General features: G+C 40.7%; 1 protein-coding gene across 10 annotated transcripts in view; it reads right to left on the reverse strand.

The window, feature by feature from the left end:
* Positions 1 to 15,127, reverse strand: part of ST3GAL3 (ST3 beta-galactoside alpha-2,3-sialyltransferase 3) — a 142,318-nt gene that overhangs the window by 79,430 nt on the left and 47,761 nt on the right. For all 10 annotated transcript variants that reach the window (XR_008202238.1, XM_052666134.1, XM_052666136.1 and 7 more), the window contains one exon: positions 9,907 to 9,999. Coding sequence is in view for 9 of the 10 variants with exons in the window: in XM_052666134.1 (XP_052522094.1) it covers positions 9,907 to 9,999 (93 nt within the window). In the remaining variant the exon portion in view is untranslated. The remainder of the gene's footprint in view (positions 1 to 9,906; positions 10,000 to 15,127) is intronic.

A 15,127-nucleotide genomic window follows, 5' to 3' on the forward strand; every position in this document is an offset into this window, starting at 1 on the left:
TTACAGAGCAGAAGTAAACAAGCCTAGCATTTATAAACTGTTTGGTATCCTGTTGTTCCATAAATAGTTGTTGTTACTCAGGAGATCAGAACTGTGCAAAGGAGAAATGCCTGGTACGTGTGCTGACTAAAATCCACAACAAGGGAAAAAACAACAGAGAAAAGTTAGTGGTTTTCTTATTTTAGTTTTCTTTGCTCAAGCCAGAACCTGTAAGCATACTTTGCCTCCTTCAAATACTGGACATCCTTCCTCCACAGTTCCAAGAGCAGAGGAGACAAGTCCAGCAACCACAGACTGCGTGCTAGTCTGCTCAGCAGGGCCTCGGGGCCAACATCTTCCTCTACAAATGCCTCAAGTCCACAGACAATGTTTAAGAAACAAATCAAAAGTAAAAAAAGAGTTGGCCCCCACCTGCTCCAGAGGGCTGCCTGTTTGGACAAAGGTTGTGTTCAGACTGCCTGGAGCGGGATATCATAGCTTAAAATACCAACCCAGCCATCAAGTTATACATTTACAAACAAACTCTTAAAATCTAAACAAAGCTTGCAGAGTAGATAGCTGTGCTGCTATCCTTAATTCACTGCCTGGTGAAGCAGCTGGTGCAGCTCTGAGCTTCCCTTGAGACCATCCCCCAGTCGGCCCTCTCTTTCCAAAATGGAGCTCCCACCACAACAGCTGCTGTCCAAAGCACTTTATTGCAATGCAGAACCCCCGGCACAGAGCCCATGGCAGCTGCAGGACAGGGAATTCCACCTTTACTGAAGCATTTGGGAAGTGCTTGCATTCTAACTGCTCACTCATGGGCAAGTCTCGGTGTAAACCTTTTCATTCCTACATAAATTAGTTAAATTCTCAGGAGTCTGTCTATGATACTGACATCGCTGCCAACCGTGCAATTCTGCTTCTATCCCAGAGTATGCAGTGGTATAAACATGAACACATCACAGATCAGAAACAATCCGAAACACGTGGCATATCAATTTAGAAAGTACGAGTAGTCCACATAAAACCCTATAAAATGACCACCTTTCAATTGGTTGATTGGTTTCTGCAACAGAAAATATGTATTATCTGAAATACACACAGTTCTGAAGCTTTCATCATCTGGTTAGACTTGAAAGAGTAACAAATCAGCTCTGTCGACGCAATGATCTTCAGGAAAATGACAATGAAACAGTTCTCTTAAGAGAGCTGGACAGTTGTTCTGGTTTATGAATGAAGCACTGGAGAAAGCTAGGGCACTCAAAGGAAGCTTCCTAACTTGTAAAACAATGACTCAAAGTACCTTAAGAGAAAAAGACTACAGTAGGTCTCGAAATGATGGCAAATCACAAAAAAAGGAAAATAGCAATTCATTTGTGGATCTTATTTAGGTGCACGGTTACCCTAAAATTAAAATTAAAGGTACCAAGAAAATAACAGCTGAAACAACTTACACTGCCTGTGCTGCAGTGAAGTCAGAGCTGCTACAAAATTATCTGAACAATATCCTCCAGTGACTTTTCACATTGCTGCAGTCAAAAGAGAATTTTTTATCTTTCTCGTTTTTATCTTTATTTGCCGAATGTAGAGTTAGGGGGCTCCCCAGACTCCCTGTAAATTAGCCTAATAATCTTGCATCAATTAGGCTTGCTTTTCATCCATATTCTCAGCCAGTGTACATTGGCTCGGTGACAGCATTTGGATCCTGAAACATTTCAATAATAGAACAAAGTGTGACAGCAACAGAGGAGGAGGGAAAGGTAGTAGAGAAAATAAACTGATTTGAAATCTATTCCCAAATAGGAAACTTGCTCATTCTCAACTGCCTGCTGTGGTTTTGATCAATTACCTCTTTGCAACCAAATGCAGAAAACTCTGAGAGATGCTGCACACTTGTTTACAGTGAGGAGAAAGCACTGGTGACACACAGAGCATCAGAGACACCAGGGAATTTCCTGAGGCTCTGGGAAGATGAGGGGCTGTGCCAGTAACGATGAACTGGAGAGCTGGAGTTGGAGTTTTAATAAAACAAGAAACTCACAGGAAAGCTTTCCCGAGGGGATTTGTGAGTAATAGAAAAGAAGTCAAGGCATGCATATATAAAAAGCACGATAATAAAGAGCTCAATCTACACACTGATATTTTCAGTTTAACTGTATGTTATTAGTATTGTTTACATAAAGTTATCAGAACAAAACTGAAAGTGTTGTATGGATCATGGGTAAGTGAAGAAAGCATTTAAATGGAATTTACATCGATAACTGAAATAAGCATTTAATTGGATTCTCACACATTCAGATCCTCAAGCAATCTTTGCCCCAAGATTTCTCCGGAGTGAGATATTATTGGTATAGCTTTTGAGTAGACAGGCCACAGCAACAGAGCCCAAATACTCACCCACAATAAAATATGCTTGGTCGGTGGCATACATTAAATTAATTGTTTCTGTTACTATCATGCATGTTCACAATTACAGCTATTTATTTGTACATTTGCAAAGTCGTCCTTTTTTTTTTTTTTTTTGGTTAAAGTTCAGAATTCCAACATAACTATGTGGCATGAGATGAAATGGGTTCACATAGGAGTGAGAGCACACACGCTCAGCACCTTTATTTCAAAGTCAGAAAAGAACACACACCCTAGAATCATAGTATTGTAAAGGCTGGACCTCTAAGATCATCCAGCCCAACCCCATCCCACCCCACCATGCCCCTCAGTGTCACATCCCCATGGTTCTAGAACATCTCCAGGGATGGGGATCCCTACATAGAATCTTCTGTCAAGATCAGTGCATATACCAATGAGTAGAATATACGTATGCCACTTTGAAACATTTTTTTTTGAAAGTTAAAAACAGTCAACATGGATTAGAGAGGACAACCTGCACAAACTAGAGGTGGAACTGGACACCCATCTGGTGTCCATGCTGGTAGAGTCACTGCAGTGTCATCACCTGGGCTCTTCGCTCTCATGCTGCACCCCTGGTTGGTTTGGTACACTGATTTGGTAATTCCATAAACAACATCAGTGAACCAATCTGGATTAAAAATAATCTTGCACAAAAGGAATAGATGGATGGGGGAGAAGACCAATGTTTGGATATAAGGATTATTTCACTTATGCAGGTTATGGCACTATCCATAGGCATTTCTACTAGCTCAGGACGTGGAGCAGCACAATGGACAGCAAGGACCCTTACACTACCAATGCCAAGATGAAAAGAGAATGCAGAAGCAAAACCTGACTTTTTTTTTTTTTTTTTTTTAAATCTTTTTAAAATCTACTCTTGCTTTGGACCCCCTCTCCTTGAACCTGATGGCAGCAACATGCACATCTTCACAGGCTGTCAAACGGCAGCAGGGAGCTGTTGCCACGTATGTTTGCTCTCAAGTACAAGCTCCCAGCTGGTTCATCAGAACTCAAGTGCTAGCACTAAAGTTTGCACAGCTATGTGCTCATCTCTGCAATCACTGTCACTGCCCCCTACAACAAAAATGAATGCGGAGAAACTGTCACAGACAGATGAGCTGTTTGACCACACTCTTTAAACACAGCTTTGGTTGCCACCCGAACCAGTGGTTCACAACAAACTGCACATCAGTTATCAAACGTTGCCACTTAACTGCCAGCTTCCTCCTGGAGCCCATACAGGTGGAACCATCTGAAGCAGTCAGTGCACTGTAAAGGGCAATCCAATTGCCATGGTTACAAAAGGCAACAACAGCTCAGACAGCAATTCTGGCTTAAACATTAAATGCACATCTTCCAACAGACTGTGCTGCCCATGCTCTGAAGCACAGTCAGCTGTGACAAAGTATTTTCCAAAGCATTTTGCTTTAAAAAAGTCATCCCCTTTGTGTTTTCAAACCGTGTATAATACCCAGCACACTAACCATGAAGGTGAAAGAGTGAGAAAAGCAAAACACACAGGGAAAAAAGGCACTATTTGACAAAATTCCAACCTCAGTAATGCAACAAACATTTCCTTAGTTTTTGCTGTGAGAACAGGCAGCGTAAGCAAGGTGCTGTTCATAGATCATAACTAATTCAGCACGTAAATGTATATATAATAGCATGCACCCTATAATATTAAGAGCATTCCCCACTGCACCTGAAGAGACCAAAAATCGTGCAGAAGGCAGCTTCTGCTACAGTCAGGGAACAGTCCAAAAGTGACATCAATGGCAAACTAACTACCCAGCCTACTTCTTCAGTGAGCTCTCCAGAACCACATGAAGCTGCCATCCTTTGGATTCTTGCTCTCTTTGAGCAGCTAATCCAAAAGGAAACAGCAGTCACCTTCCCTGGCAGTGGCTGAGCAATTGTGCTTGTGCCATGCCACTTCAATACAAAGCCATGCTGCATCCAGCGGCAATTCATGAAGTACTGGGACAGATAGAGAAGTCTCAGAATCACAGAATTATAAAGATTGGAAATTCCTCAAAGATCATCCAGTTTAACCCCAACCCACCCCACTATGTCCACCCAGTACGCATCCCTCAGTGCCACATCCCCAAAGTTGTGAAATGCCTTCAGGGACGGTGACCACCTCCCTGGGCAGCCTGTGCCAGCGCACCACTGCTCTTTAGTAGAAGAATATTTTCCTATTAGATTTGATCTGCTAGCAGTCCTTAGGTCTTTAACACATAAATTCAGCCCAGAGTTTGAGTTGCCAGCAAAAGCAGAGCCTTAGAGGACAGTTCTAAGTAGCAGAGTAGTAATTGTTTCTGAATAGCAACAAAGCAAGAAAGTGGGAAATGGAAAGGTGTTTCTGTGTGCTGATTTTAGGAGGCACAAGTTCCTGGAATGGGATATGGAAATGAATAAGGAACTATTCGGGATGAGGGGACCATACTGGCAGTCATGCTGATCCCTATTAAGGCCTCTGCTAACACCCCAGTTCCACCTGAAGCCCCAGGCTACGCAGAATTCTGGATGTACAAATGCTTTTACCTGAAGAACAAAAGCTGCACAAACTACATTTGCATTACAGCAATGGCAAATCTGCCAGGCTCTGTTTGTGATGCAGAAGGCACTCTGGGGCTGCGCCAGCTGCACACGCCTGGGCTGGGTAAGCAAAGAAAGGCTTCGGAGTCTGAGACCTACAGACCTGAAGTCTCTTGAGGGAACATGTGCAGCAGAAAATACAGAAGAATGACTGGAGAGAAAGCCACTGAAATCTATGTCTGGAGAATATCTCCGTTATGTATTCACCACCAATATGAAAGCTTAAAGCATTTTGAACTTTATGTACAAAGAAACAGTTCAGCATGAAAATATAAACCCAGCAGAGTTTATGAGAGAGCTGTTTTTCCTCAGAGTAGGCTGCTGTATTTAAAAAGAACCCAAAGATGAAAAATGTGAAGAATACGCCAGTTAGTAATCCACAGAAAGCTTGCACCAGCAATAACCAAGCAAATGAAATAGATTTTTTTTACTGCACTGACTTAAATAAGTTTCTATTAATGCATATAGAAGTATTTACCAGTACCAACTCAATTGAAAGAGATGCTTACTCTTATATCCTTAGTGCTATACAGTCTTACACATCTGAATCACAAACGTTGAAGTCACTGTTCTGGTCACAGCAGCTATCGTGCTGTTATACATCAAGCTCGCCTGCCCTCCGTTACTCTGAAATCCTTTCAGATACTCCTCCTTTCTTTAAATACCACTTCCCCATTTTCTCGAACCAAGCACAGATTCACAAGGCTGAAAGGCCGCAATCCCTGTGTTTATTGCCTCCTTGAATTTCTAATGTTCACTGCCAACTTACAAGAGTTTGTGGTTGGAAAATTATCAGCTGAACCGTCCCGGGCTGGCATGTTAACCACAAACCAAGGGCAGAGGTCTCCTTTCTCATTCGATAAAGAATAGGGCATAGAAAAAGAACTGCACACAGGCAGCATCGTTTCCACAGCAAGGCCAGACACGCAGGAGACTGCAGTGTTAACACAAACACAAGTGAGTGCCTTCTACAGAAAGGTCAAAGCACCAGCTCCAGACTTGTAGGCGACCTCAGACCTACTAAAAATAGTCTAATTCACTGAATAAAGACCCAGTGATGCCATTTTACCGAAGATGCTTGCCATTTCCTTTGTCTCGTTCAGAAACCAATAACCTTACTTCAGACCCATTTTTAAGAGGCAGCATCAGACTGTCTGGTGAAATGAAGACTTATCTAACAACATTCCAGCAGCAGAACTGCTCTGGGTGCAGTGAGCACCAGATGCAACCCAGCTCCTGCACTGAGATGCAATACTGAGAGCATGCGTCCATCTCTCTTACTGGACAATGGCTGTCATGACTCACACTGCAGCACATTTCTATGTGCTATGCCAGTCTGTCTCTAAGTCATACTAGTATTCAAAAATTACACCCAAAAACACATTAAGTTCAAAGAACAACAACAAAAAACTGGTATGGACATGACAAATTATATGACCTAATACTCATTTAGCCCTATCATCATTGTCCTCTGGCCATTACTTTGGTATGAAGTCTAAGAAACAGGGCATATTATGGAATGCCCTGGGTTGGAAGGGATCTAAAAAAATCACCCAGTTCTCACCCATCTGCCATGTGTGGCATATATGTAAAGCTATCCTCAAAATGTGTTTAGGTTCCAGCCTCCTGTAACAAGAGATTTTCTTGCCATAGACTGTTACCCATGACTGTCATGGTCAACAGAACTTGATTTCAGTTAATATCTCAAATCTTGTAATGAAAGCAGCAATCACCCAAACAGTCTCCACAGAGTTCACCGCTTTACACACAGCTACCAACACCTTCTGTCCTCCGATTACATCAGTCTGAAAAGATGAAATCTATTCAATTTTTTTGGAGTGTGGAAATAGCTGTTTGTTTATTCCTTGTTTTCAACATATATACCTAATTCTTCTACATCTGTTTCATAATCAGATCAAGAGGCTTAGATCTAACATTGCAGGTGGAGGTGCAAGGTGGGAGATGCAGTGGGATAACACATTCCTGGTTTTCCTGCATTATTATTCTCATATGTCCAGTAAGTCACTGAACCATCCACAGTAATTCAGTATTTCTCTCCTGATTTGCAAGGCATAACTGAGTCCATCAGTAGACATACTGTCAGATATTTGCAGCTTCTCAATGAACACTGCATCCTATCTAGCAGGACTGAACCTCATCTGACATTTTGTTGTCCCATCACTTGGTGCTGTGAAATCCCTGTGACATTCTTCCTACTCAGCTCCTGGTCTTCCTACCTGGAAAAACGCGTCAGCGTTTTACTACTCACCCACTGTTCCAAATATTTTATGAGCACTTGGACCAGCACAGACCCCAGCACACATTCTCCAGAGAACAGCAGGAGAAATGTAGCTGCATTGTCCAAACTTCTTTTTTATTTTTTTTTTTCCATATGGTTTTCAACCTTTACCAAGTCACTACCTAATCTCTGCAGGATTAAACCAGCTTAATTTCCCAACTGTCCTCGAGTCCTTAAGCATTTTATTTTCTTTCAAAGATATCCAGACATGTTGTACTAGTTAAATTACCTTCACCAAATGCTCATCCAGCCATCCAAACAACATGAGCAGATTTACAAGGCCAGACTTCCTGCCACAGAAGACAACTTGACTCCTCTCTCCTATCGTCTTTATTCTTGTGAACACCAATTCTGTATTTTTTTCTTTTTCTTTCTTTTTTTTATTTTTATTTTTATTTTTAACCGTTTCTACCCAGGTGCCTAATATAGAAACCAGGCTGTCTAAGAGTTTCCAGTTTCCCAAATGCTCCACGGGCCCCTCTTTGAAAGCCTGACACGTTTACTGCTTTTCATTCTTCCATTCTAAGGCCAATTTAAGCAACGATTGTACACAACCATGTGTAACTCAGCAACTTCATCACTGAGCCCTTCACAAAGTAAGAACTTTTCCTAGCAATTCAATGTGCCAATTTGCTCCAAAATGTCAACCTTCTGTCAGCTTTCCCCAGCTTGTCCCCCATAAAGGCAACCTCCACATGGGAACTACTCTGCAGTGAATAGCAATGCAAATAACTTCCCTGCTATGGCTTTACCTTCCGTTAGCTCACACGGAATATTAGGTTCACCTATCAGCCCATCAGGATCTCTGGCACGCTTTCTGCTTTTGACAGACAAAAAGCTTTATTATTTTTCATGCCTTTGTAAAGTTGTTCCTCAACATTTTCTGGCCTACTCCATTATGGTTTATATTTAACTTGCCAAAGTTAATGCTTTTTCCTATTCTATTCATTCGGATAAGACTCTTGCTTAAGAAAGATGACTTGTTTCTAAGGAGCCTTGTTTACGTTACTGTTTCCCCTCCCAAATCAGACTTTCACCACTGAAACTGGATACAGTACTACAGACTTGAGTTGTGTTCTTCGCTTTTTTTTTCTTTTCCTTTTTTTTTGTTAAGATTGTAATGAATTTGACACACAAACATAATTTCTCAACTTACGCATGTACACAAGACCCTGAAACAGCATCTCACTATGATATTTTGTTAAGACTACAGGAAACCTTTTTAGTCTGCTTCCAAGACAGAGTTTTTCTATCTTAAAGGTATAATCTGCATTTGTTCCTTCCAGATGTCTCACTTCATACTTGGACATCTTAACATACATTTTGTTGGACTGTGGCCATCTAAATCAGGCAATCCAGACTGTTCTCTGGAACTACGCAATCATTTATTGAGCACAACCCAATAAATGTACTATGCATGCTTAACCTAGGATTTTTTCCAGCTAGGATTACTAATGAAGACAGTAAGTGCTGCTCCAATGAGAACCGACTGACTGAGGACCCCATGAAAATAACTTAATTCAGTCTTTCCTTACCAGCAACTGCATTTTGAGATTTCTCAGGGCATTGCTCTTTAATCCATCTTGTGCATGTTCATGCTTGATGAAGTCAGAAGTCACATTTTTACCATGAAAGAAGCACTTACCAAGAAGAGTTACATCCTCTGAAAAATATTTATTCTATCTTAACTATTTCCATCATATTTTGCCTATTTACATTTAAAATTGCACAAAAAAGTCAGGAACCTTTAGAATGGGAAAACATTTATTCATTTTATTCATGCTTGAAAACAGCCAAACCCACTTTATCCAAATAAAACAAATAAACAAAAAAACCCCTATGTTTTAAGGCGAGGACCAAGCCTCATGGCAGCCCCAGAGATCATGTTCTACTAATGATATAAGAAACTGAAAACAAAAGCTAAAATAACAAATCACGCAGCTCCAATTCATAAATCTGGTGAGCAAGACAACTTGCAATTAAGAATTCTAAATACATTAAATTATAATATTTGGCTTGGTAACATTAACTTTGCATAGTTCTTTAAATATGAGAGAAGTTTCAGAAGAGAATTATTTGCAGAACTACTAGTCAGCCATGCTTACATCAATGCTAGATAAAATAATGATATATCTGATGTTGAATTCTACTAATAAGGAAGGAAAAAAACCCTGGAAAAAACTGTTGACCTTAGTAAGGTGTAGGGGTCACATTAGAGAAGCAACTGAACACAGAATCCCCAGCAAGATGCCATCTACAAATCTCATTTTTCAATGTCTGAACAAGAAATCAAGCAGCTAGTAAGGTCAGAGATGAGCTGCTCCCTCTTTGCATGGCATTAGTTCAATGCAATCAGCTACTGGGGGCAGGTAACTGAACAGTGGTCTGCAAGTATCCACTGAAGCAGAGAAAATATTTTGGATTTTAGCAAGGAAAAAAACTTGTTTGTGAATCCAAAAGTCTTATGCAAATTGAAAATGAAGATGAATGTATTTGCAGTAATGAGTTTAAATCTGGCACGTGATTACCAGATTCTCCATCGACTGAAATCTTTAAGTCAAGACAACTAGCCCATGAACCGTGATGAATTTATTGGGAAAAGTATGGAAATTACTTACTTTGGGAAGATGACAGTCATGAGTGCTGATGCATAACCAGGCTTGCACGCTCCCTCAGAGAAATTCGCATACTTTGATGCCAATTCTGGAGGCCTATAAAAAAAAAAATTAAAAAAAGAGAGAGTCAAGACTCTCCTGCTATGAACTGGCTTTTGCAATCATCCAAGCCATTTTTCGTTCCTTACAGATTTTCCAAATATCAGCTATGAGGAATAGCAGCCAACATAGGAAAGTATTCAATTGTTGCAAAATAGCATCACGGAAGAATGAACAATGGATAGGGTTAAAGATATTTGAAATACCACTGAACTGCTACTTTTGCTGAAAGAGTTTCATACCTAGGAAGGGAAAGTTCATGGAAGAAAAATATTACAACATAATTTTAGACTCCAGCATTTCAGAAGGAACAAAGTGTAACCAGCAGTTTGCTTTGGCTATTTTTCTAAAGTATGATCAAAGTTAAAATTACAGAAAAGTATTACTTGGAAGATATTTTTCAAACACTTGAAACAAATTGCCAAGGAGTTCTGAAAGGCTGTCATCAAGGGATGCATTCAGCATTTGGGACAGACAACATTGCTGTTGTTCTGTTGAGATGTGCCTAATAATTCAGCTTAGCTAGCAATTTCAGGGCCAAATACAGAGTACATGTTTTTCTCCATTTACCTTTTGTAGAGAAACAGGGCCTGTTCAGCATTTAGCAACTCAATGAAATATATTTAAGATATTACTACAGACCTAATGAGTAACCTGGGAAAAAAAAATAATTTGTTCGAATATTGCAAAATGGATCCACAAAAATAATTTTGAACAGCCTGTTATTAGTGCAACAGTGTTGTTTTTTTTTGTAGGCATCACCAACATCTGCTGGCTAACCAACTACTGCTAGAGGTAACGGGCCTGGATTCGGAGCATTCTGAGTGCACAATACAGAGCTGCACAGGGTCCTGCAGAGACTGTGAGCAGTAGTACAAACAGAACCCTGGCTGGCCAAATTTTGTATTTGAATGTCAATAACTCCATGCTGAACAGGCAGTAACTCTCCTTCTTGTACTGGTACTGAGATCACTTCCCAAGAGATCGTGGCCAGTTCCAAGTGGATAATCGAGGTGCAGAGAGTTCATTTACAGTCAGGCACATATACCACAAAGTCTCCTAGATCTATAAAGAATAGGCTATTTCTGATGAATAAAACTCTAAGTATTCAACAACTAGAAAAGGATATAAGCTAGGGAAAATAAAAATTACTGTAAGCGTTTCATTTGTTAAGACCTCTGTAGATGAAAAGAACAGGAAGAAACTTATGGTAGCATTGACCCAATTCTAATTCTGTCACAGATTTCACACGTAATTTTGGTCAAACAAATTTCACCTTTTACTATTGCAAATCCTCATCCATAGGATGGACAGAGCAACTTGACTGGTTATACTGTCATTTATTTACAGCAAAGATTATATTTCTCTCTCTCTATACATATAGACAAACATACTGATATTGCCTAGAACACCAACCTACTTGTTCACTTTCCACAGGTGACGTTCTAATACACATCTCTAAATGAGAAAGTACCCAAGAAGTGAGCATCTGGAAAGCTGGATCCCAAAGACATGCAGTGAACTATCTGTTCAGACTTCAGTCAGGACCTTTATATAAATAGGCACAGGAACGAAAGGTGTTGTTGACAAAACAAAACCTTTTAATAGTGCTGAAATACATCCCCTTCTGATGTGTTCCAAAGGGACAGCATGGGGTACAGATCACAGCTTGCTGCAGCATGCTACCATTTCAGAGATGAAGAAATGGGGGAAATTTTAATCTTTTATTAAGCAAACTTAAGTGTTGCTGGATTTTTCTGGCTTAAGGAAAATACAGAAACCCTTAATACAAAAATCTTCAAAAACAAGCTCAAAGCAACTGGAATTTATCCATAGCCACCACTGCAGTGAGTCATTGCTGGCAAACCTGTATAACTATTTCAACAGCAGTCCTTTCTCAAACAACCTCAGTGGTCACACAGAATACCTTATGCCACAAGCATAGGCATTTTTCTCTCTTCTGATTTAATGGTGCTTTCATTATCAAATTAAGATGTCACTCAGATGCCCATCATGGTGTTTCTGTAGAATGGTAGGCTGAAAGCCCTGCACACACGATCAGCACAGCGCAGCATACTGATGGTGAAGCTGTCCATCACAGAGCCCACAAAACTCTCAGAGCCTGAGGGCAGAGCCGCTCACATTGCTTGGATGCAGTGAAGTCTATTACCCAGGCAGCCAGAGGCAGAATGCTTCTTGGATGCCCATTGTAGCTGGCGCCTTGTACATCCATGTCCTTTCTGGTAGCCACACGGTAAGCCAGAATGGTACAGAAAATGATAAATTGGCACTGTTTTAAATAATCTTCAGATTCCACTTTGAGGCCATGCTGCCATTGCTGGTATGCTCATAATGACGATATCAGTGTATAACTCAAAGCCAAATATTTGGAATTAGGCCACATACAGCCTTGATGCCTACTATTCTGCTGCTTCATGAAGTTATCCAAACTAACATCTGAAGTTGCACCTGGGGAGGTTCAAGTTGGATGTTAGGAAAGATTTCCTCTCTGGAAGAGCTGTTTTGCATTGGCACAGGCTGCCCAGGTTGGTGGTAGAGTCACTATCACCAGAGGCATTCAAGAACTGTGGTAATGTGGCACTGAGAGATGTGGCTTAGAGCCATCACAGGAACGGGCTGATGGTTGGACTAGATGACCTTAGCATCTTTCTGACCTTTACAATTCCATGATCTCACAGACTGCACTTCTATAAATTAGCCTGCAGAACACCTGGCGCGAAGCACCCCAAACTACGAAGCTGCAGGTACGAGGGAGAGACCTACATAGCCCCAGACAAACAACCCAGCTTTCCAAAGTCACACTGCCTGTTGGCAAGTACCCAGTTCTGTAACAAAAATAGGATGCAGAACTAAAATGCATGAATAAGCATCTCCCATGTTTGATGATGATGTACTTACTATACTGCTACTTTTGTGATTACGTTTCTTATTTCTAAATCAAAACATGGTGCATGGCATTACAGAAGCTTATGCTTGATTCTTCATTTATAATCTTGCTTGCTGCTTACAGCAGAGGGGCCAAGAACTACATTCCAAACCAAACAATATTCTTTCCTCAGTGCTTTACCAGTAAATGGTTTCAATACACTAGCTCTGTTACTGTGCCTGGAATCAAAGGAGATCCCAGTGCCACAGAAGCAGCTGGGGTAGGTGAGCCATGGCTACTATGACTGCTGTTGAATGAAGGCAGAAATCCTCTCTACATCTCCCAAGTCCAAGCACACCTGTTCCAACTCCTGATTCTCGTACTCCTCATTACAGTAAGAGCATCAGGTGAGTGAAGAGCTGGTGGATATGGCAGAAAGCAAGCCATCAGACGGCACTACGGACCCTCACGTTTTCCTCAGGCTTTGTGCAGGGAAAAAAGCCCAGCAAGATACTACATTTCTCAAGAATGAATGAAGAAAACAATTCATAGTCAGTAACTGTAAACATCTGCATTTTTTAAACAAGTGCCTGCATGAGGGTGATGCTAAAGTAAAGCAATTGGCTTCTTTCCAGTAAAAGGAAACCACACTCATTCTTTCTTTTTTTCCTTTAACTTTTCTCCTATGAGAACAGCACACATCCTGAATTCCTCCTTAAAATTTTCTGTGCTTCTCTACAATGTTATGTGGCCATCAATCTTTAACAAAATTTCACAATTTGGATAAGTTAAAAATCCAGCTGCTTTCAGAGGATTAGAAAAAGGAACAAGATTTTTCCTTCTGCTCTTGAATTTGGCAGATGCGTGTCATCTTTTAATCTCAAATATGAAAGTGTCACCATGGTTAATTCCTTCATCATGTCCTGATCAGAGACAGCATGTCATCTTCACTGGGCTGGAATCTAAATTCATTTTAAAAAAATTAATGAGTATTCAAACTCTGTTTGAATTACTGAAAAAAAGGTCTGCAATTGAGCTCACATAATTGAATATTACAAAATCCAGTTTAAGAGATATGTTTTGCCTCATCTTCCACATGAACTTTAAATTGTGAATAGTGAAAAACCTCATCTGCTTGAGATCAACTTTCCTGATTAACTCTTGCACACAAGATATATGTACTGGTATGAATAAGAAACAAGGAAAAGGAGTTCTTGAGCAACATGCTAACTCTTCGCCTTGAGGTTTCTCTCTCCTTGGTCCAAAATAACTTGAGTCTTATACCATCATAACAGATTCACAAAGTGAACAGTTGATAAAGAACTGGCATAAAAAGGGCAAATCACATTAAAATGGCAGATTGAAGCAGCTTATGCTAAGAATCCCATATCCACACAACCCAAAGTTCAGAGCATTCTTCCTCAAATAGGATTTCCAAGGACAGGCTCCCTGGGCCAGCTGCATCCATCACAGACATGGCACGACGTTGGCCAGAAGTATCCCTGTGAACCCCTGGGTCCCAGATAAATATTGGTGTATTTCATAGGCACTTGGAATAAAACTTTCAGTTTACTTTCTCCTAGATATGACCAGAGCTACACATCAGGACCAGCTTATGAACTCAATTAGCACACAGTACAATAGGGGATTTATTTCAAAATTACAGGGCTGCTCCAAACTAAGACACTGATGAAGATACAGCCTACAAAAGCAAGTATGCCATCAACTCTCCCATTATAGATCGCCAGCCTCATGGCAAGCATTACAGTTCAAGTAAAGGCAAGGGAGGACACCCTCAGCATGGCTGGGGAAGCAGCTTCCCTTGCATTCCTTCAGCTAATGTTGTTGAGTCCCAGATGAAGAGAGGTCATTAGCAATAACAAGCAGGTTTAACGTACATAGCAGCCAATTCCCCTGCACCAGTAAGATCTGGGGACCGAAAAGCATGTTTGCACATCAGAGTTCTATAAGCAGAGCCATGATCATCACATCATTTTGACAAGTGACGTCTCCTTGGGCCCAAGGTATTAAGGAAGGAAGGGGAGCTGACAGACCTTCCTAGCGCTCCCTGTTCAACAGGAGGGCAGCACAGTTTAGGAAACAAACAGAAGTTTGAGGAATCCTGATTGTAGTTCTGTTAGAAGTTTCCAAACTTTGGTTCAGAAGGATTACATGGATGGATCATGTGACACTTGCTGTTTTTCTAGTCCAGCTGAGGAAAAGCTAAACAAACAAAAA

This window comes from Tympanuchus pallidicinctus, unplaced genomic scaffold (assembly GCF_026119805.1).
Source record: "Tympanuchus pallidicinctus isolate F22 unplaced genomic scaffold, pur_lepc_1.0 scaffold7, whole genome shotgun sequence".
NCBI classification, from domain to species: domain Eukaryota; kingdom Metazoa; phylum Chordata; class Aves; order Galliformes; family Phasianidae; genus Tympanuchus; species Tympanuchus pallidicinctus.